Source organism: Lonchura striata, chromosome 14 (assembly GCF_046129695.1).
Source record: "Lonchura striata isolate bLonStr1 chromosome 14, bLonStr1.mat, whole genome shotgun sequence".
NCBI lineage: Eukaryota > Metazoa > Chordata > Aves > Passeriformes > Estrildidae > Lonchura > Lonchura striata.
Window position 1 is genome coordinate 5,000,630 of NC_134616.1, and position 27,772 is coordinate 5,028,401.

At 45.3% G+C, this 27,772-nt stretch overlaps 1 protein-coding gene across 2 annotated transcripts; it reads right to left on the minus strand.

Moving 5' to 3' along the window:
- Positions 1 to 11,604: 11,604 nt before the first annotated feature.
- TENT5D (terminal nucleotidyltransferase 5D) lies at positions 11,605 to 27,249 on the minus strand. Of its 2 annotated transcripts, XM_021537713.3 has the most exons (4): positions 27,102 to 27,249; positions 20,463 to 20,584; positions 19,245 to 19,359; positions 11,605 to 14,347 (listed from the first exon to the last, which is right to left on the minus strand). In XM_021537713.3, the coding sequence occupies exons 3-4, from the start codon at positions 19,308 to 19,310 to the stop codon at positions 13,157 to 13,159; spliced, it is 1,257 nt and encodes a 418-aa protein (XP_021393388.1). In that variant the 5' UTR covers positions 19,311 to 19,359; positions 20,463 to 20,584; positions 27,102 to 27,249; the 3' UTR covers positions 11,605 to 13,156. The 2 variants fall into 2 exon arrangements, with proteins under 2 accessions (XP_021393388.1, XP_021393389.1); XM_021537714.3 differs by lacking the exon at positions 19,245 to 19,359.
- Positions 27,250 to 27,772: the final 523 nt, after the last annotated feature.

The window sequence follows — 27,772 nt, forward strand, 5'->3', positions numbered from 1 at the left end:
TGACCTGGGATGCCACCGGGTCCCCAGGCACTGCAGACTGTGTTTGACACCCAGCAGGGATTGCTCATTTCAGTGTTTTGTCTCTGCTCCCACGATGTGCACAGCGATATCCCATTATTGTGTTCATTTATCAATATTACATTATTGTGTTCATTTATCTGTGACATTTCAGCAGAGCTCTCGCAGATGTCTCTGAGCAGTGTTCACAACGATGACAGTTTAGTTTTCTCCTCTTCAGAGTGAATTTTTCCACACCTCATAGAGCTGGGAAGGCTCATTTTAGGAGAAATCTCATCTTTTCTATCACCCAGTGTAGATTCATACTTTCCTTCCATCTCAAAGCCCCCTCTGACTGTAGCAGCCTGGGTAAGGAAGAACCAGGCCTGTGGACACTCTCAGGATTCTCTTCCAGGTCTGGCACCAATTTATTTCCCTGTTTGCAGGGCCATGGTGAGATCCCAGTGCCCACAGCAGCCAGGACCAACTTTAATCATTAATGGGATACAGGCCCCTCCTTCCCACCCCTAAAAGTAATTCTTGTTGAGACTTCAAATGGATAATTGACTGCAGCTAGCAAAGCTCCTCTGATGCAAAACAAGCTGCAGGATTTCAATCAATACAGTACAATTCCCCATTTTTATCCCAGTTAGGGAGGAGAGGGGAGGTAGCCATGGAGGGGACAGAAAAGAGGTTTCCTTGCCAACCCCTCCTGCCTTACCCAGTGGGTAAATTCTGACCCCTGTCAAGCTGCTGGGGAATATTTATTTCCTTGATCACACAGTTTTACCCCTCAGTGTATGTTTGTCTGGCCTTGGTCTAGCCAGGGGTTGGATGAAGAGTTTTGCATCGGCCACTGGAGTTCCACTTGCAGGCATTTCTCCTGTCCCTGTGCTGCTCCAGGAGGTTGTACTGGGCTCTGCTTTAGGGAATGGAGGATTTATGAAGGAAGGAATTGTTCCCATGAGGGTGGGGAGGCCCTGGAATGGATTTCCCAGAGCAGCCGTGGCTGCCCCATCCCTGGCACTGTCCCAGGCCAGGTTGGATGGGGCTTGGAGCACCCTGGGATGGGGAAGGTGTCCCTGCCATGGCAGGGGGTGGGAAGGGATGTTCAAGATCATCACCAAAACCATCCTGCGACTCCACAAAATACCTTTTAATTTTCCATTGTGCATAAAATGATAACATTTAAATCTGCTTTGATGGGAAGCCACTCGGGCACTTCCAGCTCGTGGCACCTCACCCCTGGCTGCCCTCACGCCTGCCACCAGCCCAAACCCCAGACAGCTCAGCTGGAAATTTCCAGCTGGGATTTGTCCCTTCCCAGCCCTCCGGGGTCTCCAGCCCTGCAGTGCTGCAGCAGCCCAGCTGTGCAATGCTTTCGTGGCCCTTCCCTGCAGGAGTGAAGGCTGGGGAGGTGCAGGGAGCTCAAGCTCTGCCGAGGAGTGTTTCTATTCCTGGCTGCTGCTGCTGAGCCTCTGCCCTGCTCTGCGTGGGCTGGAGGGGAGAAAAAACCACTCACACGGTGATTGGAGAGATTTTGCCTTGAATGGAGACGGGCAAAATCCCTGATTTGGGTAAGGATGGGATCAATGTGCTGCTCTGCCCTTGAAAAGAGGGAGGAGGTTCTTGTGCCTCTTCCAACTGAGAAAAAACCCTGACTCATTCATGCCTTACCTACACTCCACAGCCCAGGTCCTAAATGGAATTCTCAGGATGCCTCAAAGTCCTTTAAACCCAGCAGAGTTCCTCCTGGTCAGGGAAAGCAGGCTGGAGTTTGTCTTTCCATGCATTAACATCACAACCCAGAAACATGGAGCTGTGTGTCCTTGCCTGACCCTGCGATGGATCAAAAGATCAATAAGATTTTGGTTTACATCATTTATTTGTAATTTCAGATGCCTTTAAGCAGAAAATTTACTAAATTCTTTATTACTCTGACTTAACCAGAAAGCAAAAATCATTTCTTCTCTCAGAGTGGGAGCATGGAGAAATTTGCTCTTAAATTCAGTGCCTGGGTTTGTTCCCAAACTCTGTTCTCGGTGGCTGAGCACCCCAAATATTTACCAAGCTACAGAAGGCAAGGTGGGAAAGGCCAATTTCATTTATTTAGCATAAACCCCTGGGCAACACAAATGCTGGGCTGCCCTGGTGCCATTTAAATATTTATATAGAGCCATCAGCTGCTTGACCTGTTCCCTTCTTTATTAAACAGATCCTCTGGATAAATGAACGAGGCTTCTGCCACTTCCACTGGGATTTAGAGCCAAATCCCACAGTTTGCTGTGACTTGGGGCTGGCATTCTTTTTTGCCATAAGTAATCCCCTGATGATGAACTTTTCTCCCAGACTGATGGATCACTGTTCCAGCGTTTCCCTTCAGGATGAGAGCCCACACTCCTCCACTCCCTATGCTGATTTAATCAGACTTTTGGGAAGAGGAAAATTCAGAATGTCTTAGCCTTCATTATATTGTAATTGATTTCTTTTATAGCTTTCCTGATTGGTTTTGAGTTGGTTTTTTAACTACCCTTCCCCTCAGTCATTTTTTACCTCTGTCTGCAGGAACCTGTCACGTTCTGCAGCCTCTGCCCTCGCTCGTTTTTCACTCAGCTCCTGGCACTGGCTGCAGGATCTTTGCAATTCTGGGTCATTAATCACCTGCCAGGACCTGAGCTGGCATCTCCACAACAAACCCATAACAAACCTCCTGTCAGCAGAGCTCGCCATTCATGGCTGGGGTTATTTTTCTTTCATGTGCTCCATTATAAATGAATTTATTATGTTATATCCTCACACCCTGGCAGGCAGTGGGTGTTGTTTTCCAGGGATGACGCAGGAAGGTTTGTTCCCATGTGCTGCCTCCTGCTCCTGACAAAGCCACTGGTGTGGATGTTCCCACAAAACCTCCTCTCCCATGAATCCATAAATCCACGAATCCATGAATTCAGAAATCCATAAATCCATGAATCCATGAGGAGTGTGCTGGTGGAATTTTCACCCTTGGCCCACCTGCTTCTCCACCGTGTGTAGACACCTGAAATCCTCCTTAGGTCAAATTTTCCTTATTTTGCAATGAAAAAGTCTTCAGCTCTTCACCTGGGGTTTTATAAATCCTTCTGGACTTGTGTAGCTGTCCTTTGGGCTTTTGGTTGCAGTTGATTTTATTTAAAAAGAAAAATTAACTTTGGTTTATATTTCAAAACCCAATCAAAAATATAATATTTGCAAACTGTTTTAAATGTATTTGATGTAAAATCATATTTAAAAAAAAAAAAGAGAGAAGAGCTGCCTTCCACACCTCCCCTGGGCAGGGATCTCCTCTCTTCCCTCACCCCAGCACTGGCAGCACCTTCTGCACTTTTTGGGGTTGGCCGTGGGGAGCACTGGGACACCCCAAAGCTGTTGCCTTGGTAATGCTGGTTTAGCATTCCGAGATCCAGTTGGATTTCAAGCATCATTTCCCAGATGGGCAATGGACTCAACCCTGAAAATCCTCAGAAATTGCTGAGTGCCCACCCCTGTGTTCATTAGAGAGGCAGGAGCTGAAAAAAGCCACTTTGTAACCCTCCCAAGCAGGATTTGGGCAAAACCAAAAAAAGATAAACCTGCACTGAGCTGGGCTGCAGCTCAGCCACGTCATCAGCAGAGGAAATAGTTCTATTTCATTTATTTTGCAGAAAATGTATGGGAGCTTCTGCCTAATGAATACTAATAGACCCTTTAAAGCTCATTTACCAAATCCTTACAATTAAAGGACAATGGGAGGCATCACTTACAAAGCACATCTGAGCAGCCCCAAAATACTCTATTTGTTTGTCCCAATAATTGCAAAATAAAATACATTGATTGCTCCACATTTATGAATTCAAGAGCTATTTGGGTCTGTACTCTGTGTAATGAAGGTTATAAAAGCATCTTAATGCAAAATACAAGGAAAACTTGAAAACTGCATGAAATTTGGGAAATAAGACCTTGTGAGTCAGTCATTTACTCATGTTCTCTCCCACCAAAGCACAGGGAGGATGATGCAAACAGGATGTGGGAGGATTTGTGGATATTTATGAGCAGGTGCTCTTCAGCTGGAGTCAGGTTTGAACTAATTGGCACCTGAGGCAGAGGCTGCCAGGGGATTTCGGTGGGAGCAGGAATTCTGCTGTAGAGTGTCCTTGGATTTACAGCAGGATCTGTCACTCCAGGCACAGCACTGAGCAGCACATGGAATCGGCACAGGACAATCCCAGGATTGTTTGGGTTGGAAGGGACCTTAAAGTTCATCCAGTTCCACCCTATCCCATCCCTGCCAAGGGACAATTCCACCATCCCAGGTTGCTCCAAGCCCTGTCCAACCTGGCCTTGGACACTTTCAGGGATGGGGCAGCCACGGCTTCTTTAGGAAATCCATTCCAGGGCCTCCTCACCCTCATAGAATTCCACCCCATGGAACTGGGAGGAATTTCTTCCCAATTCTATCCCACCTAGCCCTGCCCTCTGGCAGTGGGAAGCCATTCCTGCCCCATTCCCCTCTGTCCAAGGAGAACAGTGACAATGAAGAGGCTCTGCTGGTGTGCTGCAGCCCTTCACCCCCACCTTCCACGAGGTCTTCCCAGCAGGAATCTGGGAGAGGAGCCCAAACCCACTCTGCTGACTGAGGTGGCAGTGCCCAACCTCTGGTCCCACTGCCTTTCCCAGAGCTGGGGTGGAAGGGATGGGTGGCTGCAGGAATTTGGGCCCCCTAAACCTTGCAATAAGGATTTCCAGTCAAGAGCCACCTGCTTCCTTTTATTTCCAGTCTGGAGTAATTTCATGTTGACATTGTTTCCTCTGCAAAGACATGTCATTTTGCCACGTTTTTTTCTGCTTTAGAGCAAAAAACCAGCTGCAGCACAGAGCAGGCAGAGGGTTCTTAGGAGCACCAGTGGCTGTAAAGGAATGTCAGAGGTGTGTGCATGGCTGGGTCCAGGGATTTTCCATGTGGGGTGATGGGAACAAGAGAAGCACCCCCAAAAGGGGAAAAAATTCCCATTGCACTTAAACCACGGAGCTGAACCCCAGCAAAACAGTCCCCAACTGCACTACTTGTCTTTGCTGAAAAATATCCACCAGGCACTTGGGCTTATTCTCAGGGCTTTGGGCACATCTCCACAACATCCCTCTCCCTGTGGTTTCCATATTCCCTGCTTAGGCCTATGCCTCCAGCAGTGCTGGATCTGTTGGTTATCACCTGCTAACGAGGCCATCCATCTCTCCCCGGCCAGGGGAACCAGACTCATGTGGTTCTCAGTGGCTCTTTAGTGACTTTCATTATTTTTGGACCAATTTCTCTAAATCCACAAGTGCCGTTTCCAGTTTTCATCTTTAACGTGCCCATCCCTCCTCTTATTTCCCTTATTCAGAAACCACCACCTGCAGCTCTGAGGAGGAACCAACCTCTCAAACCACACTGATCACCCCAAAATGCTGCCAGCCCCAGCCAGTCATGGTGACAGCACCTCTGTGGAACAGCTGGATGCTGATGCTCAGCCCCAGACCCACCAGCCCATCCATCAGGGCTGTTCCTGGGAGAAAGCAGCTCCAGAAGGCTGCAGAGCCAACCTATGCAGCCTTTGGGACTAGGATTTAATAATTCAGTGTTTTTTTCTCCCAAGCATCATTTATTAGCTCTTTACAAAGCTGTTTGCTGCTCAGTCAGAAACTAAAGCAAATATTCTCTGTGAGTGTGTGGCTCTAATGTTGTTAAACTTTACAAAGCCTCATCAGCAATGATTTGGCCCCAGGTATGAACAACTGCGGAGGTAAAATAGAGATTTCCTGCTTGCCTGTGGATCTTAGGAGCCTGGCAGGCTCTCGTTGCAGCAGATCCTGGCTGGACGTGGCTCTTGGACATGGTCACATTCCCCATGGCACCAGTGGCTTGTGCCAGGCAATGAATGGTTTGGACACCCACCAAAATCTCCTCTGAGTCATTCTGAAGCCTTAAAGTGCTGATCAGCATTGCTGGGGCTGATCAGGAAGCCCTGGGAAAGAGGGAGGAAAGCTTTCCCGTTGCTCTTTTTTTTATAATTACCTTTTATTGAATGAATTCTTTTGCTTCAGTGGATTCTGAGGTGGGAGTGCTGCTGAAATCCCACACACGGGGATGGCACCAGAATTCATCAGCAGTTTCTCGCTCTCCAAATAGTCTTTTTTTAGCCAGTGCAGGACTGGGATTAGCCATCAAACTGCCCTGGGAGGAGTGGCAGAAAGCTGTGACACTTCACCCTGGTCCTGTCACATCTTGGGCATGTCCCCCGCCAGGCGTGGAGCCCGGTCATTCCCATGGAAACATCGGCAGCGCCGGCCCAGGGAAGGGGCACGCCGTGGTTCAGTGGCTCTGACACTAATGATGTAATTAGCTGTGTTAAAAGTCACGTCTGGGAGCAGCTGCTTTGTTTCCAGGGTGACTGCAGTGCCACCAATGACGATGTCCAGCGGGGTTTCCATAGAGCCGCGGGCGGCAGAGCGGGACAGAAGATCCTTTGTGGCCACCAGGCAGGACATGGACATGGCCAGAGGGTCCATTCTGCCTCCCAGACCACCACGCTGGGATCACCCAGCCTCACCCAAACCAAGGGAACAGCTCCAGGCTGGGATCTTTCTTCCTTGGCTGCCCACAGGAGTTGAGCACCCCTTGTTTTGTCCATTCACAGAAGCACAGATGGGTTTTACCTAAACCACTCTCCCCCAGAGATCTCCCTTAGTTTTTGTCTTAGAACGTGTTTTCTTGTTATGTTACTTAGAAACAAGGTGGAAACAATCCCATTTCAGTTCAGGAAAGCACCTAAATGTACCCAGGGCTGTGTCTCAGTGAAAGGAGCACAGCACACATACCTGGATCACATTTTGGATAAAAACACTTTGTTTTCCTGCAATAAGAATTGAGAAATTCAGCCACTGGATACAGTATTTCAATACTTCCCAACCTAAATGATCATTGTGTTCTGCAACTGAGTGTTTGGGATGGAATTTTGGGTTTAATCAATTTTAAGGATGTGGAATGAGTTGTGGGTACTTTAACGTGGGAAGGTCACAGCTCTTTCTCCTGTCTGGGGGTAAATCCAGATCCTTGCTTGGGCAATGCCATTCCCTGGGAACTGCTAGGGATAAGCAGGCAGGACAATATAAAGGGATCTATTCCAACATCCATTGGGATCCTTGAGACAGAACCACAAGCTACAATTCCAGCCCATTGTCTGAAAAATTGTCAGGGGCTGAAGAAACGCTGGAGGCAGAAATTGTTGGCATGAATGGTGAGAGCTCTGCAGGGTCTCATCATCTCGAGTTGGGAATTGTCATCCTCCTGCTGCTCCATGGGGAAAACAGGAGGGCAAAGCTGGCCCTGGGCAGCTCCTGGGTTTGTGTGTGCAGAAATCCAGGAACATATGGGCAGCATCCTGTCCCTGTCTGTCCCAGCAGCAAACCAGAAGGAGTGTGAATAAAATCCTATCAACAACAGGAGGGGAATATTTATAGGAAAATGAAATAGAGGATGGGGGGAAGGGGTTCCTGTTGGAGGGTGGGCTTGGGAGGGAGTGGGGCTGCATCGTGGAGGGGTTTGCTGTTCCCATGCACCCAGACAGGAGGAAAATGAAATAAAAACTACAAGAACCTGGGGATGTACAAACACGCACTGCCCATAAACATCCATGATCTGCACCCAGTTCTCCAGAGGACTTATTTTTACTTTTATTTTGGAATCCTAGGCAGAGTGAGCAGCCTTCGAGTGTATTTATTACGGTCTTGAGCTCCTTTCCATGGTAACTAATTGTGATTTCCGAGGCACAGGTTCTGCAATGGCACAGGATGAAATGGAGCTGAATATGGAGGCAGCTGAGAAGAAGAAAATCACTTGCTTATGAAATGGTATTTAATGATGGGGATTGATGGAGCAGAAAAAATGGGGGTGGCAGGGACTAGAACACAAAGCAGCTCTCTTGGCTTTATGTATTTCCTCAGATTTTGAATTTCTCAGGAAACCATCTGGTGAATATTTAGGGAAGGGAAACTCCCCTATATGTGCTGCCTTCTCACTTCTCCACTTCCCATTTTATTGATGCAAACTCTTAAAAATCCAACTGCATTAAAAAAAAAAAAAAACAGTCAGGAAATGAAATTATGAGTAAATGGTGTTTGCTGGTTAAAATAATGGGAGGGCTTTTACAAAAATTTACCCATTGCACAGTGAAAAAGAGGTGAAAAACCTCTGGTTTGAGCAATGTTGGATAAAATCAAGGAAAAAAGGTTTCCCTGGAGTGCAGGGGTCTCGCTGCCCTCCCATGCCCAGAGCCTGGGATGGCTCTGGTGCCCAAGGAAGAGCTGAGCGGAGCCAGGGAAAACACTGAGGGCCATTTTGAGCCAACTGGGAATTTCCAAGCTCTCACATGGGGTCAAAACCTCTGGAATGTTCCTGCCCCTCTTCTGTAAGACTCTGAGAGTCCATGGGATTTAACAGCTATGACACTTCCCCCAGAGAGAGAGCAATTTTGTCTTGTCCTCTTTAAAAACTGAATTATTCTATAATTCAGTTTACAACAAAACACAAATAAATAGTGAATAAAATAATGAATTATTGAGCAGTAGTGCAAAACCCAGCCCATGAGAAAAAAACCCTAAAAAACCCAAACTCACTCCCCAAAACCCAGAAAATCCAAGTAAACAACCAGAAATGTAACTGTGATGAGTGTGGTTATGTTGCTCAGCTAAATCCCAGAGGTGTGTGTGAGTTCCTCCTACCTTGGTGCAACACCACCAGAAATCCTGGATAAATATGGGATCAGATTTATGGGGATGTACATATGTAAGGTCCAACCCTTTATCATTGAAGTATTAATTTCATTGACCCAGCAGTCAGTGAGGTTTTGATTATATAAATATGGAGATGTAGGCACTTCAAATGTGAGTGTTTGGTGACAAGGAGCTCAGAGCCATTCCAAGGGGTGGGAGATCCACAGGAACCCCTCTGGAACCTCCCTGTGGGCGTGCCAGGCTGAGTCTGAGCCTGTGCTGTATCCACCTGAGGAACTGCCACCAAATTTTCATCTCTCCTGCAGTTTCCACACTCCAGTTTGGCTTCCTGGAGGAACCTGCCTGCTCCAGCTGGAGCAATCAAGGGATTACAGGAAACCACACGTTAAATAAAATGTTCTTTTAATGATCACCCCCCAAATACCCAAAGGCACCAGTCAACACCGTGGACTAATGACCTACAAATTGGTGGGATCCTTACACATTTGTAGCATTACAATATTTTTTTCCACAGCTTCAGATGGCACATTAAGAGGAATATTTCATCTGCAACAGCTTTGTCCTGAACGCCCTTTCATGTGATTATTTAATAGAAAAAGGATCAAACCAAAACTGAGCTCGCTGCTCTCCTTTCTCCAAGTATTTCTGCAGCTCATCTTGAATCCACTCCTGTATAACTCCAAATTTATTTCCAATTTATCACTAACTCCTCTAACACCACCCAAATCACCTCACTCATCCTTCAGGCTCCAGGTAACACATGGAGAGGCAACACCTCCACTGAGGACAATTTGCATTTCTTTTATCCATTGCAAAAACCTCTGTAACGTGTCGAGTATAAAGCTCACAAAATACATTTTAAAGGAACTACCATAAAGTATTTGCTTCAAATAGACCTTTTACAACAAAACACAAAATTCAAAGGACATTTTTTTTTTTAGGAAAGCAGTTGAAACTGTAACACTTAGGTCCTGACAACATTAGATTACTTTAAGCTGTAAACCCTAAGAAGTTTTGTGATTAAATAAAATCAGCATTACAATTTCCAGGCATTATAATCATTGAACAGATTGTAACAACGAGATATAATTATAATGCAAACATGAAGCTCAGGAGACTGGCACTGATAAAACTCTCAATTCTTTGTAGATTTAGATCTGCACATGATAAAATCAGTAACAACTGGAGAAGAGGTTCCAATATTTCATCCTACACACTGATACCAGTGTTTTGCAAACAGCAGTCAATACATCATCCTCTTTTTAATATTACTTTACAGAGTCATTATGACCTTGAAGAAAAAAACCAACCCTCCAAGTCAATTACTGCTGCCAGGTATCAATAGAACATCTGGAAGGAAATAATTAAAACCATCAGGTTTTGTTAATTGCCCCTGTAGGTGCAGATACACAGGATTTTATATATGTAAGGCTAAATAAATTACATATATATGTGCTTACATATACAAAATCACAATCTCAACCTTCACAACTGAACTACCTCTAGGTAAGAAATATAAGACCTTTTCCCATAAATTTAAAGGGTTTATTTTATACCTGAGAGATTTTTGCATATTGATGTCTTCGTACCTTTGCCTCTAGGTGCTCCCCTAAGTCTTTCCTGGGGTACAAAGCCCATTGCAGCCAGGTGGGTTCTTCCCACCAGCTCCATGGACTTTGGCTGAGCCCTTCCTTACCTAACCTGGATCAACAGAGAGGTGACAGAATTCAATATATATTTAAATCATGTTCTGTACAAGTGCACAGGCTGGTTTATACAAAACCACAGCGAGTTCACCACTCCTGATACGGCCACAATATTTGATTTAAGAAGTACTTTAGTGCTTTAACCAATGCATGTTTCTACTTGTTGGTTAAAGAACTCAGTGAAGAATTTTTCTGGGTTTTGGATCACTGGCCATGCAAGACACGCTGAAAATGCTCCTTCCTGCCTGACCCATTCCCTGGTTCTTGGGAAGATCAACCCATTTTTTCACCCAGCAACCAGAGAAACCAGGACAAGAGGAGTAATAAATCAATGTGGCAACACTACATTAAGGTCACAGGTCAGTGCAGATGGACTGAGACTTTCCAACAAATCTAAAGAGATTAGGAGCCCCCTTCCTCCTGAAATTTAAGGCATTTGGATGCCTGATTCCCACGGATTCCCCAGTCCAGCTCTCAGCTCCTCATCCCTGCAGATCCCAAGCAGTAGCAGGGACATGACCCACATAAGGCTCTTACAGAATTTCACAGTGCTATTTAACATGGCAAACACCAAATTAAATGGAAAGGTTCCCTTTGTCATCCCGACAGTTCAATTAAAACAGAAATGAAAGGAATCCACCATGTCTCACTCCATTTTGTTCCTGACAGGGGGAATTCCCTAGAAGTGCTTTCATGCAAACACGGTGTTACCATAGCTGATCACAGAGCAATTAGAATTGATGGTTTTATTAATTATAGTTTAACCAACAGAAAGATCTTAGTGGAAGTGGAATAAAGTGTGCTTTCAGAAACCAAATTGGACATACCTGAAAAATCAGCAAAAGTAACAGTACTCTATTCATGAAAGACATCACAAAATGAATCAGATTCATCAGTAAACCCTTCATATGTTGTAGAAATACCAATTTTTTGCACTGTATTTTACAGAAAAAGTTGACTTTTGTGATGATGGTCTTTGAACAATTCTTTGTTCAAATGTACAGGAATATAATGGGGGAAAGGGAAGCTACATTTCACTGGCAATTGGACTTCACAGACCTTAGAAAATTTAGAAATGTTTGATTCAAAACAGCACATTTATGGACCACATTTCTCCATAAAATAAATCAAACTCTTGTGCCCAAGCAGAAGAAATTCCCAAGGCCTGACATCTGTTGTAAATGGATGCAATGCAGCCACTGCTCTGGAGCAGGAGATGAGGATGAACAGTGACAGGGACAACACAGCGACACACAAAGTTAATGTAAGAAACTCTACAGCTTGCATTTCCAGTTGGCTGTTCCCATTTTATACCCACACCCCTTCCAGACCTCCTTTTCCCGCTAGTCCTTCTTGTTCTATATTCCTTTTCCCATGTTTGGTTTTGGTGACACCACCTTAGATCCATCTGTCCCAAACCTCCTCATCCTGGAGCAAACTCTCTGCCCGTCACTGCTGCAAGCACTCTGAAACCCCAGGGCGTGTTTCCTTTTCCATGTTTCTGTTTCCATAATTTAGGAGCTCTCTGGCACCATTTCCAGCATTTCATGGAGCAACTGGCACAGGGAGGCACTTATGTGACATGTTTAAAACTTATCTTTGGTAAACACTCACACACAAACTAATGTGTAATTCATGTTTTGCTTCCTGATCGTAAATCCTTGTTTGCTACCGGTGGATTTATGCAGGTATCTAAACACAGACAGGACTTCACCAGTATAAAATAGTTTTTCAAATGCCACTGCCAAAGATTTGTTTTAATTCACCTAAAAATAGCGCCAGTCCTGGGCTTTTGGAGTTTTTTCCTGACTCTTGTTTGTTGTGCATTAAAGCAGCTCTGATCAATAACAAATTAGAAAGTGAGCCCGTTCTGCTCTATTTTCACTTCCTTTCTCCTCTTGCCTTGGTTTTCAAAACCAATTTCATCACAATAGTTGTACCTCTTACAGCTTTTGTTATCTCTGAGGCAGATCCTGGGCTCTGACACTGCCTGACTTGAGCAGCCAAATCTTTCACTGGGATCACTGGAAATTTCAGACACACAAAATGCTGAGTCTGCTCTTGGTAGGGGCATTTCCTGCTCACCAGTACAAACCAGTACTCTGGGGAGGGGAGTGACCCCGAGTGTCTGACTGACCTGAGGAACGATCAGCCACCAAGAGACGACCCATCAATGTGTGTTTTCAAAGGTGCTGCAAATAAATGTTGCTGGAACTGCATGGATAAAACCAAGGGATGATTGACTTTGACGTACCCAGAGCACTGTCCCTTCTGACATCAGGCATTTCTACAGAGAGGTATTTCACTGGCTTCAGTTTTCATTGACACCATTTAAATTTTGCTTGAGAATTATTTTTTTTTTCTAGAACCCAGAACTTAGTGCATTTCATTTTTATAAAATTAGAATAATTTATATCCTTCTCTTTTCATTGCAAAAAAATACAGCCCAAACACACACCAAGGTATAAACACTTCACGAATGACAGATGCTTCACTTATTTCACCTGCTTAATGGTGAATTAGACATTGATCAACCAAACAACTTTGGCAACTTGCACAAAAATATGTCCTTAACTCAAAAGTGCTGATAAAACTCGCTTTAATGAGGCCTTTATTAAAGAGAGAACTGGAAAGAGAGGAATGGTGAGTGCTTGGAGGTTGGAGCGTTCCTACACCATCCCGCTCTGTAGCTGTATGTGGAAAGGGTACAACTGGTAGAACACAGGGGGTTGTCCATGGGCAATGTAGTAGTTGCTGAAGTTTCTGTCACTGATATAGGGAGCAGGCTGATAGTAGCACGTGACATTGGCCGCGTTGGGGATGATGTTCTGTTCTCCGAGCACCTTTAAAGCCAGAATTGTGATCATATTGAGGGTTTGCCTTCGCTCGTGCCCCATGAGGCAGACTGTGCTCTTGTTCACCACCCCACGCAGGGTCATCAAGTAGTCGTACTTGCTCTTCTCCTCCCCGATGAAGTGGTTGCGCAGGTAGGACTCGATTTTCCTCTGCTGCTCGGCAACGTCGGGAAAATCAATGAAGAACCTGGAGCACATGTAACGTTCCAGAGATTTAATTTCAGCCTCATCTGCCGGCTTAAAGTCACGGACCAGGAGGTTGCTGTACTTCAGGAGGCCGCCTCCCCTGATCTCCTCCGGGTTCCGGGTGGAGATCAGTTTGTACTTCAGGTGGTCCATGGCTTGGTTGAAGTCCCCGTACATGCTCTCGGCGATGACGGCGGGGTGATAGTCCTGCGTCAGGGGCCGGTCCGAGGCTCTGTAGATGTCCAGGATGGAGTCCAGGATGATCTGGAAGGAGTCCACGCTGAACTCAAACTGCCGCCGCAGCGAGCTGACGAACTTCAGCTCCACGTTCTTGCCGCTGTTGTTGGACAGTGAGATGAGGCTCCAGCGGTCGTGGTCGGTGGAGACTTTGACCATCTTCTGCACGTAGGCATCTTTCATGGTCTGAGCCGTGATTTTTTGCTTGTTAACGCATTTTGGCAAGAAGTCCAATAGGCAATTGAGAACTGCTTCCTTAACGACCTGGAACTCGAGCTCACTGGGAAGTTCCACTCCAAAGATGATGTCCAGGTCCTTGTAACTGGTGCCATTGTGCTTCACCAGGATGTGACTGGCAGTGGAACCGTTCAGGCGGATGTCCCTGACATGGATCTGCTTCTCAATGAGCTGCTCCTTTACCATATGGATGATATCCTTTGGCTTTACCTCCAGGGTTGGAAAATTGCCTCTCCCATGAATAGGTATAGCCTCAGTTAAAACCTGATCCAGGATTTTAATCTGATCCCAAGTGAGATAACTGAATCTGTGGTCCAAGTCCTCAGTCATTGTGATATTGGTTGGCTAAACAGGGAGAAAGAGGAATTGGAGACAAATGTTAGAATTTTCTGGAATACCAGAGAGGACATTTTACTTGGTTATACCAAACTTCCTCCCTCCGTATAGTGACAGAGCTGTTCATTTTAGAGACACAGCCCCAGTTAACAGTCTGAGTCAACCACTGCACTTGTCACAGGCTTTTAATTGAATTTTAATGTACTCAGGTTTTAATCCTGCTGAGAAGCCATCACGTTATTGTATAACCCATGACTCAAAGTAAATGCAGCAAACCATATAGACCCAATTTAAAACTACTCAAAGGTTAATAATATGAAGTACTTGGTGGTGCTAATGGAACTCCAAATAAATTTCACTATGAAGAGATAAAATGAGCAAAATGAGCAAATTTGTTCTTTCTGTCCTGCCTAGACATCTCCCTTGATCTTCAGTGACTTGAATACTTTAAAAGTACTAAAAGGCCAGGAAGTTTTTTTGTGAGAACCAGGAATGTTGCAACCTGCTCCCTGTTTATCCAGCCATATGCCTTGGATGAACTTTGGTCTCTATGGATCATCTAAGCACACACATCCTTTAATATCACTTGTGGTTTAAGGACTGGTTATCTGATAATTGCCAAGTAATTTCCACGATGTTTCTGTGGGAAATATTTCCCTTCTAGGCCATAAGCCATGTTTTACATTAATGCATCAATGCTGCAAGTCATAGTTTGCAGATCTGGTGAGAAAACCCCTTCCAGTCTTGTGGAAAAAGGACCTCCAGAAAGAATCACCTATAGAATACATGGGATGAAGCTCAGCTTTGGGAATTTCTCAGTTTAAAATGATACCTTGAATTCACATGGCATCACATTTAACAGGGAGATGAGACACTCAGGTGGTGGCCAGGTGGCATCTGAGCGGGCTCAGTGAGGCACGAGCCGGGTGGAAGAAGTGCCTTTGGGAGTCTGCCAGCACCCAGAACCTGCTTCCGAAACACCCCCGAGTGTTTCTGCAGCCAGATAGCTCAAACATATTCTTTCAGCCACAGCTCAAGAATAAAAATATAGTAAAATCAGACTAAGTAACAACCCTACTGAGAAGTCCCCACTGTTGTTTCTTAACCAGTGGTGACTCCATATGAACATTGTCATACATTCCCCTTCCTTCACCTTCAGATTCCACATTCTGGAATATTTTAGTAATTTCAAGTAACTTGTGAGCTGCCAAATGGCTTGGGAATATGGCAGAGCTCTATTTCACATACTTCTGCTGGAATTTCAGCTCCCATTAAGTTGATCAGGAGCATATGTAATTCCAAGCACCTTCCTGGCCTCATGACAAAGAATGGGACTAACCAGATGTTTGAAGTTGAAGGAATGTTTTAAAAGTTGGCTAAAGCAGGACTGAAGTTGGGAATTTAATTGACCGTGTGAAGGTCTTGGAATCAGTCCCATAGGTCTGGCACAACCATGTAGCTCCTGGCATTGTGCACATAGTGTATAATTCGACACCTATAACAGGTATGTTTACAGGTGTATTCAAAAATATCCACATTTTTCCTGCAGGCATTTAGAGGATACAACATTTGAACTGAAAAGGAGAGAAACTGCCCTTCACAGCACTGCCAATTTTACATGCTAATGATTTCACCATTGAATATTCATTAGAATTCCATGCTTATTCCTTTAAAACTATAGCTGTGCATCCTTCAGAGCCATTATGACAACTCAGTAAAAGTCTGTCTAAAAACCAGCTTTTACAGAGAGCTACTGTTAATTCTGGAAGTGGGACAACCTTGGATGGAGGCAGGTTGGAAGGAGAAGGTTTTGTTCAAATGTTTTATGCTGCCATGTTGTTACCTAAGTCATCCATAGAATAGCAGAATTAAGGTTGCAAAAGACTTCCAAGATCATCAAGTCCAGTTTTTTGTATGTCAGATTATGGTGGAGCAGCCCAAATGAAACCCTAGCAAACTTAAAATTGTCAGAATTGTTGTCTAAGCAGCAGTTTTTATTACAACATTTGTTTGATATTGCAAAACCTTGACCTTTCTGAGGCTGATGCTGTGATGTAAAAAAAAAAAAGGGAGTAGAGAGGGGAATGTTGAAATTCACCCCCCTTTTAGCAGAGGGACCCTCTTCAAACACTGGAAAAGTCAGAAGATGGACATATCCGTAAATAAGCTTAGAGATCCTTCCTTTATTGCTACATGTTTTTAGGTATTTCAGATGTTATTGCAATATACTGAGGTTTGAAACTGAAAGGAGAAGGTAATGTCAGTAAATCTCTCTTTTGTGTTGAAGAGGCATCCCTCAAAATGCCATTCTTTCTGAAGTGATTCCTGGAGAATCTGAGGAGGCTTTGGGAGCTCAGAGTCTCACCATTAATGTTTTACGATAAATATTAAAGAATTCTGTGCTAAAATACACCTTCAACTCTGACAAGTGAGAAAAGTGTACTAGGAAAAAACCCAGGAATTCAGTTTTCCAAATTATTAAAAAAAAAAATTAATTTGCAGGTAAGCCTAAATAAATATTATTAGTAGGAGTATTTTTATTATTTACAAATTTGCTACCAGTTTGCAATCCAATACTTTAACCCTGCACTCTCCTAGAAGGATTTTATCTTTTTGTTTCCTTCAATCACATCTGGCAAAAAGAACAATTTCCAGGCAATTTTATAGTCATTAGAAGCCTGATTTCTCAAAGCAGGGGCAAATTTACTTACTGAGGTGCCCAGGATAATGCCAGGAGTTATTATTAATGTAATTAACCTCAATTCCAATACATCATCAGCAACACTGAGGTTGTAATTAGTCAAAGTGTTGTGTAAAACAAGAGCTCCTGGGATGAAGGGAAGGAAACTCCCTGCACGTGACCACAGCACCTGGATGAAGCCAAGCACAAGTGAGTACTGAGCTGGTTAATTAGAAAAGGGGCTGGAAAATCACTTTATTCCTTGGAAACTGCTGTTGTATGCAATGGAAGGTGATCACTTTACAGGGGAAGAGAGTAATAGGACAGGGGAATGGTTTCAAAGCAAAAGGAGGGAGGTTTGGATTAAATTAGACCGAAATTCTGAGGTCCTGGCACAGATTCCAGAGAAGCTGGGGCTGTCCTTGGATCCCTGGAAATGTCCAAGGCCAGGCTGGACAGGGCTTGCAGCACTCTGGGACAGTAGAAGTGGAACTGCAAGCAGATGATCTTTAAAGTCCCTTCTAACCAAACCATCTCAGGATTCTCTAATCCCTGGATGCAGGTCCCTCACTGGCACCCCCAATCCCAGCTGTCCCTAAGGCTTCCCTGCAGCATTCTGCCAGAGACTTCCCTTTGTGAAACTCCTTCCACACAAATACCCCAAAGCATCTCACACGTTCCACATTCAGGGTTTTCGTGTCCTAAAATCTGCACATGGGCAAATGGAAGCTGCACAAACATCACCACCACGGCAATGAAATTCAAAAGAAGGTGTTTTTCCCCACACTTCATCAATATTTTAATTTACTGAGATTCTCTCCTAGCAATTTTTCTGAAGATTTTTTGTTTATGGGATTTTAAATGTTACCATAAACTGCAGCAGACCCTGAATCCCATCTCATTTAAGATCTCTGCCAGAAAAAAAGGATGAGGAAAAGCAGTTTTCAGGGTGTGTTCTTTTACATACATCAGCTAGAGAAGAACAGAATAAGATGGATCAGATTCAGTCAAGTTTTGTGATATATCATCCTTATTATAAGGTTAGAAAAATATTTCCCTGACTCAACTTCCAACTTGTCCTTGAGTGGTCACCTTCACCTGATAAAGCAGTTACAATGTGGAAAAATGTTTGGATACTTAACCATCATATTGTTAAGTTTTATCATTTGTTTTCCTATTCAAATTAGAGGCTCTAATTTTCTTTTTGGAGCAAGCAGCTCTGAGTTTGGGCTTATAATGATGCTAAAATGTTTCATTAAACACCTCTTAGCACTCCACTGTGCATGAGCATGAGCCTCATCAAAAAAACCCAAGCAGATCGGGCTTTACATCTGAATGAAGCAAATCTGTCATTCTAATGACAGCTTTCATGCTCCCCACAACTTTCATAGAAACAGATACTTGCAGTCTAGAGAACAGTCTCATCAAATTTAGCTCATATTTTACTGATAAACTGTTTAGATTCTCTTTTTATATATTCCATAATGTTGATTCAGTGTGTTTTCAAAGGGTTTGCCATGTGCTGGCATTTTCAGGCAGGATACAGCTGAAATAGTTTTTGTGCAGCTGTGGCAGCTCCATCCTCTTCCCTTTGCTTCTATTTCTCCCATGTTTTTCTGTTTACAATAAAGGTTGGGAATACTTAAATGCTCCAATTCTTTTTACTTTGAACTTGAAATGGTTGTGCAGGGACCTTTCACAGATCACAGAACTCCAGAATGAGTGAGGTTGGAAAAGCCCTCCAAGATCATCCAGTCCCACCAGTGCCTGATCCCCACCTTGTCACCAGCCCAGAGCTCTGAGTGGCACCTCCAGTCCTTCCTTGGACACCTCCAGGAATGGGGACTCCAAAACTCCCTGGGCAGCCCCTTCCAATGCCTGGCCACACTTTCCAAGGAGAAATTCCTGCTGCTGTCCAACCTGAGCCTCCCCTGGCATGCCTTGAGGCTGTTTCCCCTCATCCTGTCCCCTGTTCCCTGGGAGAAGAGGCTAAAAAAGAGATGTAGCAAAATATTTTGGGAGCTGCTGTGGCAGCCTTGTTTTGGGGGATTGCTCCAGAAACCCCCACAGAAATTCAGCCATTCCTTTTACCTCTGCACTGGCTTTCCTGCTTACACATTATAAACATCACTATGAATGTCCATGACCTCCTGCTAAAGATTTATTTCAACTCAAAGATCCATTTCTCTACTAAGCTGGACATTAGGAAGTATTTTGCTCACTTACTTCAGAACTGCAGCTGGCATAATCTCCAAAGGCAGGAATATCAAATGTGGAGGGACTTCCAGTCATAATTTAAACCCAGACGAGACAAGGAGAAGCAGTAAAGCATCTGGGAAACCTAAATGGGGACATATTTAAACTGATTTGACAGTGCTTTCCATGAGTTTTTCCTTCCATTAATGTTAATGCAGGCGGTGAAGGTGTTTATTTATCCTGTTATCAGGAGATAATGCATGAATTGCCATCAGTTTTCAGTCCAGTTCCCACTGAGTTTCCCTGGGATAACAAATGTTAGCTCAGCTCTTCCTTGGCAGATAAGGCTGCAAGGTGGGCAAATGCACTGCAAAGCTGTGGGCTTGGGCTATGCCACAGAATGGCACCTTAGAGGGCACAAAAAGCAAACACAGGATGAGACTTGATCCTCAAAAACGTGTCCTACTTTTTCCACCAACAGAAGGAACATGGATAATGCCTTTAAGGCAAAGAGGGCAGGGTTAGATGGGATGCTGGGAAGAAATTCTTTCCTTTAAGGGTGGGGAGGCCCTGGCACAGGGTGCCCAGAGAAGCTGTGCCTGCCCCTGAATTCTTGGAAGTGTCCAAGGCCAGGTTGAACAGGGCTTGGTGCATCCCAGACTAGGATGGTTCCATGCCCATGGAATAAGATGGGATGTAAGGTTCCTTCCAAACCATCCTGGGATTCTGTTTCTACTGGAATATTACAGGATATTGGCTCAATGAGCTGGGAGTTCTTAGGAGGCACAAAATGAGGAGTTTAACTTGGGCACTCAATATGAAATCATTATCCATATTCTGTCATGCTGGATATTTGGGTTTTTTTGGAAGTCCCATTTTTCCATCATGACTCATGGTAGACTCATTCTTAGCCAGATGGGGATCCCCTCACAGGACAACTTTTTCAAGGGCCTATTTATCGTGACTTGATATCAGTTCCCACAACACATGAGGCTCCATCTCACAGGGCCTCCAGTCCAATCCAACCAAGCCCTTTAAAAAACGTGAGGCCAGCAGTATCTCAATCTAAAATACTTCAATAACTTTTAAAAAATAGCTGCCATATGCAATATTTGGTCTGTTTGTGGCTATGGTCATCCCTGGGAAGTTTCTGCTTTAGGAAAATCTTATTTGTACTACCAAACACATACTTGTGGACTAAATCCTGAATAATATTCCCAACAAGAATGAAAAATTCCACAGACTCACCGTGGCAGGATGACTGGGAGCGTGTATTCCAGCAGAGTTAATAGGATGAGTCACTGGATCATTTGGTAGAAATATGAATTGTCATCTTGTCACTGACAGAAACACAAAGCTCCCCGGGAAAGCTGCAGGAAATAAAACCCAACAAACAATCACATTCATTTGGAGATCAATGTTAACCACCAGTCACCTGCTGGACATAATAAATGATGCATTATAGCCTGGCAGTCCTGCAGGTAACAACAGACTTTGAAGTTGGGAATGGTAAGGGAAAAGTAGTGGGAAAAGCACCAAAGGGTTTATAAAGACTCTGGGTTTCAGGTCATGCTTAATCCTCTGCAAGGATATTAACAAACCTGCCATTTTCCCTATGGGATTTTGAGTGGGAATTTATTATTATTAATAGACATGCAAATTAGCAGGGATAGAGTAGAATAATATAGAATTTAGAATGAATAATAATTCAGCAAGATGAAGTATTATGAATTGTGTAGTGGCTTTAGATTCTTTCTATCAGAGTGTGCAGCTGACAGGAAGGTCTTGTTTCCTGGCACATGAGGCTATTGGTTCATTTTGAGTAAGCCCAGGATCCTGTTGCTGGAATTTCCATGTTCATGCCAGGTGCTAGAATGAAATATTTCTGTAAATATTCACCTGCTATCATAAAGGCACTTCCTTATATTTGCCTCTCATTTCAAACACGTGCTGACAGTCAGTATTCTCAGGCTTTCCTTGCAAGACCTCCCATTCCAGCACCCATCCTGCAAAGCTCACAACACCCACTCAAGTTCCCTGACTATCCAAGCAGGGACTGTCCACTCTATGGTTTGATATTCACAGGAATTTACTCTTTCTTGAGTTGTGTTCCACAATCGTAGCTTTTATGCTCAAATTACATATGGTTCTCACTAAAGGTAATATTTAAAGTATGATTTAAGGGTAAATATCTGCATAACCTGCAGGGAAAGCTGAAATTATAGCCCGAGGAGGTATTGACTGTGTTATTCCTTTATTAGGAATATAATGGATTTTTCCTCCCTGCTACAGCAGGCAGATTTTTATCCCTGAAAATGTCATTTTAGTGCTGCCAGAAGCACAGCACTTGCTTTGCTCACCCTGTGAGGACCTGTCTGTTGTGCCAGGGCCTGTCTGCAGCTTTCATTTCCTTTCCAACTCCTGATGGGCAACTAATTATCTGCATGCGTGTTCCTGACCTGCTCCCAAATCCGTGCACCGACGGCTCACGTTGGCAGCTGGAATAAAGGGTTAAATCTGGCAAGGGCTGAGCTCTGCTCTGAGCCTGGCAGTGAGCAGCAAGTTAGGCCTTGATGGCAAAGGGAAGAGTTCTGGGCTGCTTAGATAAAAGGATCTCAGCATGTGGAGTCTGGAAAAGTCAGACAAATCAGTCACTTTGCCAAAAAAAAATTAAAAAAAAAATAAAAACTTCTTTTTAACACTGAAATATTGTTATTTCTTTCTGTTCAAGGATGGAAGGTTTAATGGATATATGATATCCATTAATGGATATATCACTGTGATAGAACAGATTAACACTGAAGCAGAATTTATGGCTTCCCCTGATGATTTTTAGGGGAAGAAGAGAGGCACCTTTATAGCATTTTTTTTTTTTTTTTGTAGAAGAAGAGGCATTATTATATAATATGTTCATAGAAGCAGCAGCTGAATTGATGAGCTGCTTTGCCTACTGGGACATTATTCCCAACAACTGCCTTTTATTGGCTCAGTCACCACAGGAAAAAGCATCATTTCCTTACTCTACGCTCAGGGTTCCCAGGATTTTTTTCAGCTGAAGGAAAAACGAAAATAAAATTGATGATGTCAACAATTCCCCTGCGTTTTAAAGAGACTATTTCCCTGTGCCTGAATCTGGGATGTGAATTATGGCAACATGCACCAACAAAACCATTCCTAAGCCTTTTTTCTCCTGGTGTGTCTGTGCCTAAGGAGCACAGGACTATCCTGAGATCCAGCAGGGACTGGGAGATGACTGGGCTCTGTGCCTTGGATTCCCCTCTGTGCCACAATTTCCCAGCTGAGCTGGGACTCCTTTGGGCACCCCCAGTCCCACGTCCCACCCTAAGGAATATGGACTCTCAAATCTTCCAGGTGGACCTCAAATCTTTGGTAGATGTGGAGGTTGCTCAGACATCTCATGAGCTCTCCCTCACCTCTCAGGAGGTGACGCCTCCTGAACTGGCAGGAGCAAGAGCCAAGGGTCCCAGAGATTCCTTCCTCTCCCTGTGTGCTGCAGCCTCCCCTGACTGCTCTGCTCAGCTCCTCAGACTAATCCCAAAATCTATTTACTCACTCGAGATCCCAGTGACTCAATCCAAAGCTCACTAATCAAAAACTCTCATTATTATGACTAAACTGCAGCAAAAGCAGGCAAGGTAAAAACTGAAACAATCCTCCTTTTCCATCTATTAACCATCTTCATAATCATCTCTCCTCTTCAAATGCCAGAGGAAGAGGGATGAACGATGCCAGGTGCCACTGCAACCCTAAAGCTGAGCTGCTTTCAGGTAAAAAGGGCATTACAAAGTCAAGGCTCTCCTCAGGAACTCTCCAGAACCATCTTCCCCTCATCTACACCGAAGGACAACTATCAAATATTCCCACGGTCACTAACCCATGAAAGGATCCTCCAGGATCACATTTCTGTCCCTCATTTTTTGAGAGGATTCCAACACAACCACATCCACTGAATAGATTTCTCTTTTTTGACTGATCACACCCCAAAACCTCTTGCTGGAAGCTGCATTTAGTTCCTTCAGTCAATGCAGTGTGGGGGGTTCCCCTCTAAACCAGTACTGAGCCACTGGGGTATCGAGGGTGAGTTTTGATGGTTCACCCTGAGTGGATTTGGAGCTTTCCTTGGGAGGAGCCTAAAAGATGAAAGAAATGCACCCTGAAAGCCTCTCTACCTCAACCCTGCTCTGCTCAGGTTACGAAAGTGTTTCTGTAGAGCAATTATTCTGTTCCACTCCAGGAGTATTTTCATTTCATGGCAGAAGCTGTGAGCTCCAGGCCCAGGCTCCAGGCTGATTTGTGAAGCACTTTAGGATCCCTCCAAATAAAGATCCCTCCAAATAAATCCCTCCAACCCCTCCCCTCTTCCCTATTCCTACAGCAAGAGCAGAGTTTTAATTCAATTGGGAAAACTTCTGTGTGCTGGAGCACGCTGGGCTGGCACCTCCACAGGACTGTGTCTCACAGGCTACTCAAAGATTACTGTGTCTTCCATTATTTAATTATGTTTCTATTTGTGTTTACGAAGTTCATATAGAATTCATACTTTTATGAATTAATTTCCATACTTGTATGAGAAAGTTACTCTCTGAATACAAAACACAGCAGTGGGATTTCATTTTAATGCCATTTTCCCAATTTTACGAGTAACACTGTAAAAATAGGGGGAAAGAAATGAATTATTCATTATCTTCAAAGTATTTGCTGCACAGGAGTTTATGTTTAATTTTGCATCAGTAACAGCCAAGATTTCCATAGAAAATAGTTTTTTGATAAGTGAAATGTTTTCTAGAATTTGCAATAGAAAAATCTGCAAACTACAACAGGAAAAAGGATTCTGGCTGCAGCAGCAGAGCAGGGAACTGCTCCTCTTTTGTGGCGAAGGCAGCACGAAATCTCTGTTGACATTATTACTAAAAGGCAGAGAGGAGATAAAGTGATGATTAAACCCAAGGAAAAGGCCCAGGCCCTGCAGCACAGCTGTGCATTCGTGACTTTTCCATCACTATCAATAATTCATAATGACCATCATGCACCTGACAACACCAAGTTGGGGAGAAAGACTGAGTCAAGCTTTCACCAAATGTGCAAAAACATTCAACCTGACATCGGATGTCAGGGCAACAGGACCTGCTGGATAAGCAAAGATCCAGCAGAAAGGGTAATGGAGAAGAAAATCAGCTGATGTGGACATAAATCAACATCTGCTGTACCCGTTTGTGGCATTTTATGGAGGAAAACTCTCCTTTTGGTGGTACACACTGAAAGAAAGTTTTAGAGCTTCTAAAATAAGTTTTTCTAGAAAAGAACTGAAATGATGGTTTACCTGTGAGCAATTCTGCAACATGAAGGAATCATGCTCAATGTTATGCTCAAGTTTTGCAGCTGGATTCTCCTTTGCTGTACCACACTAACTCAGCATGGCCATAGGCAATGGCACATTGCTGATTCCCTGGGGCATCTTAGAGTCTCTGCTGATGCTTTGAAAAATTATTTTTGCATGAAGATCATGGTGGCAAAGGCAAAAAGCCAGACTGCAATTCCCAAAATCTTTATATTTTATAGTGTTTGAATCCAAATGGCATAAACTCATAGAATCCTGAGAAAGGAATTGACTGAATAACAATTCAATTCAGCAGGAATTGCTCTGGTGTAAATGGGAGCAGAATTGGCCTCGCTGTTCGTGGCTGAACATCTGAGTTCTGCAATACAAACTCTGGGCTGGCTTCCACTCTCCATGGACCATCCCTCACTCCATGTTACCCATCCTTTCATGGTGAAATTTGACTTGGAATTTGCCTCCAAATCCTCTGACTGTTCATTGACTTTCATCCATTAAAACCACTGGGTTAAACACAGACACATAAGAGACATATGATATGGAAGACATAACTACGTATTAAATCCATAAAAAAGGTCTATCCCCATATGCAGAGACCATCATGTTACTGAGAACTCAACAAACACTGTCAACAACCTCAGGAGGACCCACCAAGGGCTTTTCAACACAAATGAGAGAGGAAAAACAAAGCAAAACGTAGCAAAATTTCCCCCCTGCTGTGGCCAAGCATGGGTGGCACAGCCCAAATCCCTCCTGCAGTCTGATCATCAAGGCCCAGAACCACGAAACCACTCTGAATTAGGAGTGTTTTGAAACATGGGTAGAATTTAATTCCTTCAAGCACTGTTAATTAATGAATTAATTTACACTGCCAGCCTAAATGCTGCTTAATTGACTCTCCAAAATTACTCAGTCTCAATGTGGTCTTTCAAGAAACTTGGTCTACTTCTGTCTCCCTGATTTAAGGTCGATTCATAAATTATGGGACTCTACTGTGTCTGCAGTTACTCCTGATCTTGAGCAGGAGCTCAAACTCTGATCTGCAGGGCAGGAATTTAGGGTCAGGCTTTTTGCTCACAAGGGTCAACGTGTCTCTGTGTGGCAGCTGAATCATTCCAGAGCACACAGTCCTTACAACAGCCCTGTGTGTCTGTGTGTGCTTAATGAGGCAACAAAACTAAATTTACTGTAAAGTTGTGCCTGGGATGCACAACGGGGCAGGGAGGGTGTGGAGGCAGCACTGCCTTGAGGTCAAAGGTCTGCAGCACTGCAAATTACAGGAATTATTGGTGCTCCCTTTGACCTAAGCTGTGGCAATGCCAGAGGGATAAGACATAAGGAACAGAAGGTATAATGCAGACAGCTATTCTGCCTCCACACATCAAGCCCATATTCCCAAGTACTGGATGCTGCAGGCACAGCACATAGAGGATGAAAGGGCACAGCGATTGTTTTTAACATTTCTGAATGGGACGGACACATCACATCTGCCTCTAGAGCTTAAGGAGAAGTCAGGAGCGTGAAGCATGGGAGAGTCCCTGCTCTGAAGTCACTGTCATTCATTATTCATCCCTCGGCCTTTAGCGGAGAATTCGGCACATCCCCATTCATTCCCACCTGGCTGCTTTTCATGGGAGCCACGAACAGGCTGTTACTCTCAAGGCAGCACACGGAACACAACGTGTGAGCCTGCAGAGCCCAGCCTCCTCTTTCCGAGGGAACAATTAACGCTATTACAGATTTGCAGTGGCTTAAAGATGTGTCAGAGATGCCTGTGGGAGAAAGCAGGGAGCACACGAGAGGGATTCCTGGCTGGGAAGACACAGAATTCCAGCCCCGAGTTGCTGGAAAGCAGTTTTGCTTTGCATGCAGGCACTTCCGAATAGTTCAGGGCACAGAATCGCAGTTTGCTGTCACTGTCACATCACTGTCACTGTCACCTCCAGGCTGTGACCTCCCCCAAAACACGGATGGTCCTTGCACAATACACAGAAAAGGCCTCAGCTACCAGGGCTGTCATCATCTCAGTGGGATGACAGAGCTTCCAACAGCGAGTAAGGCATGCCACGCTGCTACTACCGCTACTATGAATGTGGCGAGGCAGGGCTTGCCCAAAGCCAGGGAGCTTTTTTGGGATTCAGGCAAAGCAACGCCCGTAGTGGGATGGAGCTCACGTGCAGCCACACACTCACAGCCCCCTCCAGCACCGCCGCGCCGCCAAGCCGCCCTTTTTACAAGTTCACCCCTAAAGTTTCGAAGGAAAACGCCTTACGGAGAGAGAAGGAAAAGGCCCGAGCCCAGCCGAGCGCTCCGCGTTTCTCCAAGTTTTTTAACCGAGCCCAACCGCTCCCGCAACGGCCCCGCCCGGCCCAACCCCGCGGGCACCCGCGACCCGCCGGCCCTGCGGGCTGGGCACAGCACCCGCCGTGCGGGGACACCCATCCCCGGGCGGGGACATGCACCCATCCCCGGGCGGGGACACCCATCCCCGGGCGGGGACATGCACTCACCGAGCGGGGACATGCACTCACCGGGCGGCTGCGGGGGACACTCAGTCACCGCGCGGGACTCACGCAGCGAGCGGGACCCTCCCTCACCGCGTGGGGCCACTCCGGGTGCGGGCGCAGGGGACGCTCCGTGCGGCTCCGCGGGACGGTGCCCGCGCCGCTCCAGCCGGGGCCGCCGCTGTCCGCGGCCGCGCCGGTGCTGAAGGGGCCGCCCCGCCCCGCCCCGCGCCCGCCCCCGCCCGCCCCCGCGGAGCGCAGCGCCATGGCCGCCATGGCAACGCCGTGAGGGGCCGCGCCCGCCGCAGCGCCGTGAGGGGCCCGCCGCCACCCCGCCATCCCGCCACCCCGGCGGCTGTGTCACACCCAGCACCCCCGGTACCCCCGGGAGCTCTGCCACTCTGTCACACCCGGCACCCCCGGGAGCTCTGCCACTCTGTCACACCCGGCACCCCCGGCACCCCCGGAGGCTCCGCACACCGGCCCCGCGGCCGTGCTGTGCCCCGCGGTGACATGGAGAGGACGCGTGGCCACCATGGCCTCGTCCAGCCTCCCCGCCACACGCCTGCCGGTGGAGGGCACGGAGCCGTGGAATCAAAGAAGCATAAAATCCGGGAATTGTTTGGGTTGGAAAAGCTCGCTAAAGCCACCGAGAGATCTCGGCGCCAAGCCCACCGCTAATCCGTGTACCCAAGTGC

What these genes read in the sequence shown, in the direction of transcription:
- TENT5D (XM_021537713.3), bottom strand. Translation starts at nt 19,310, where the DNA reads ATGACTGGAAGTCCCTCCACATTTGATATTCCTGCCTTTGGAGATTAT. An exon ending in ATGCCAGCTGCAGTTCTGAA is followed by an intron (nt 14,348 to 19,244) that starts GTAAGTGAGCAA and finishes CTCCCTGTTTAG; the next exon opens with CCAACCAATATCACAATGAC.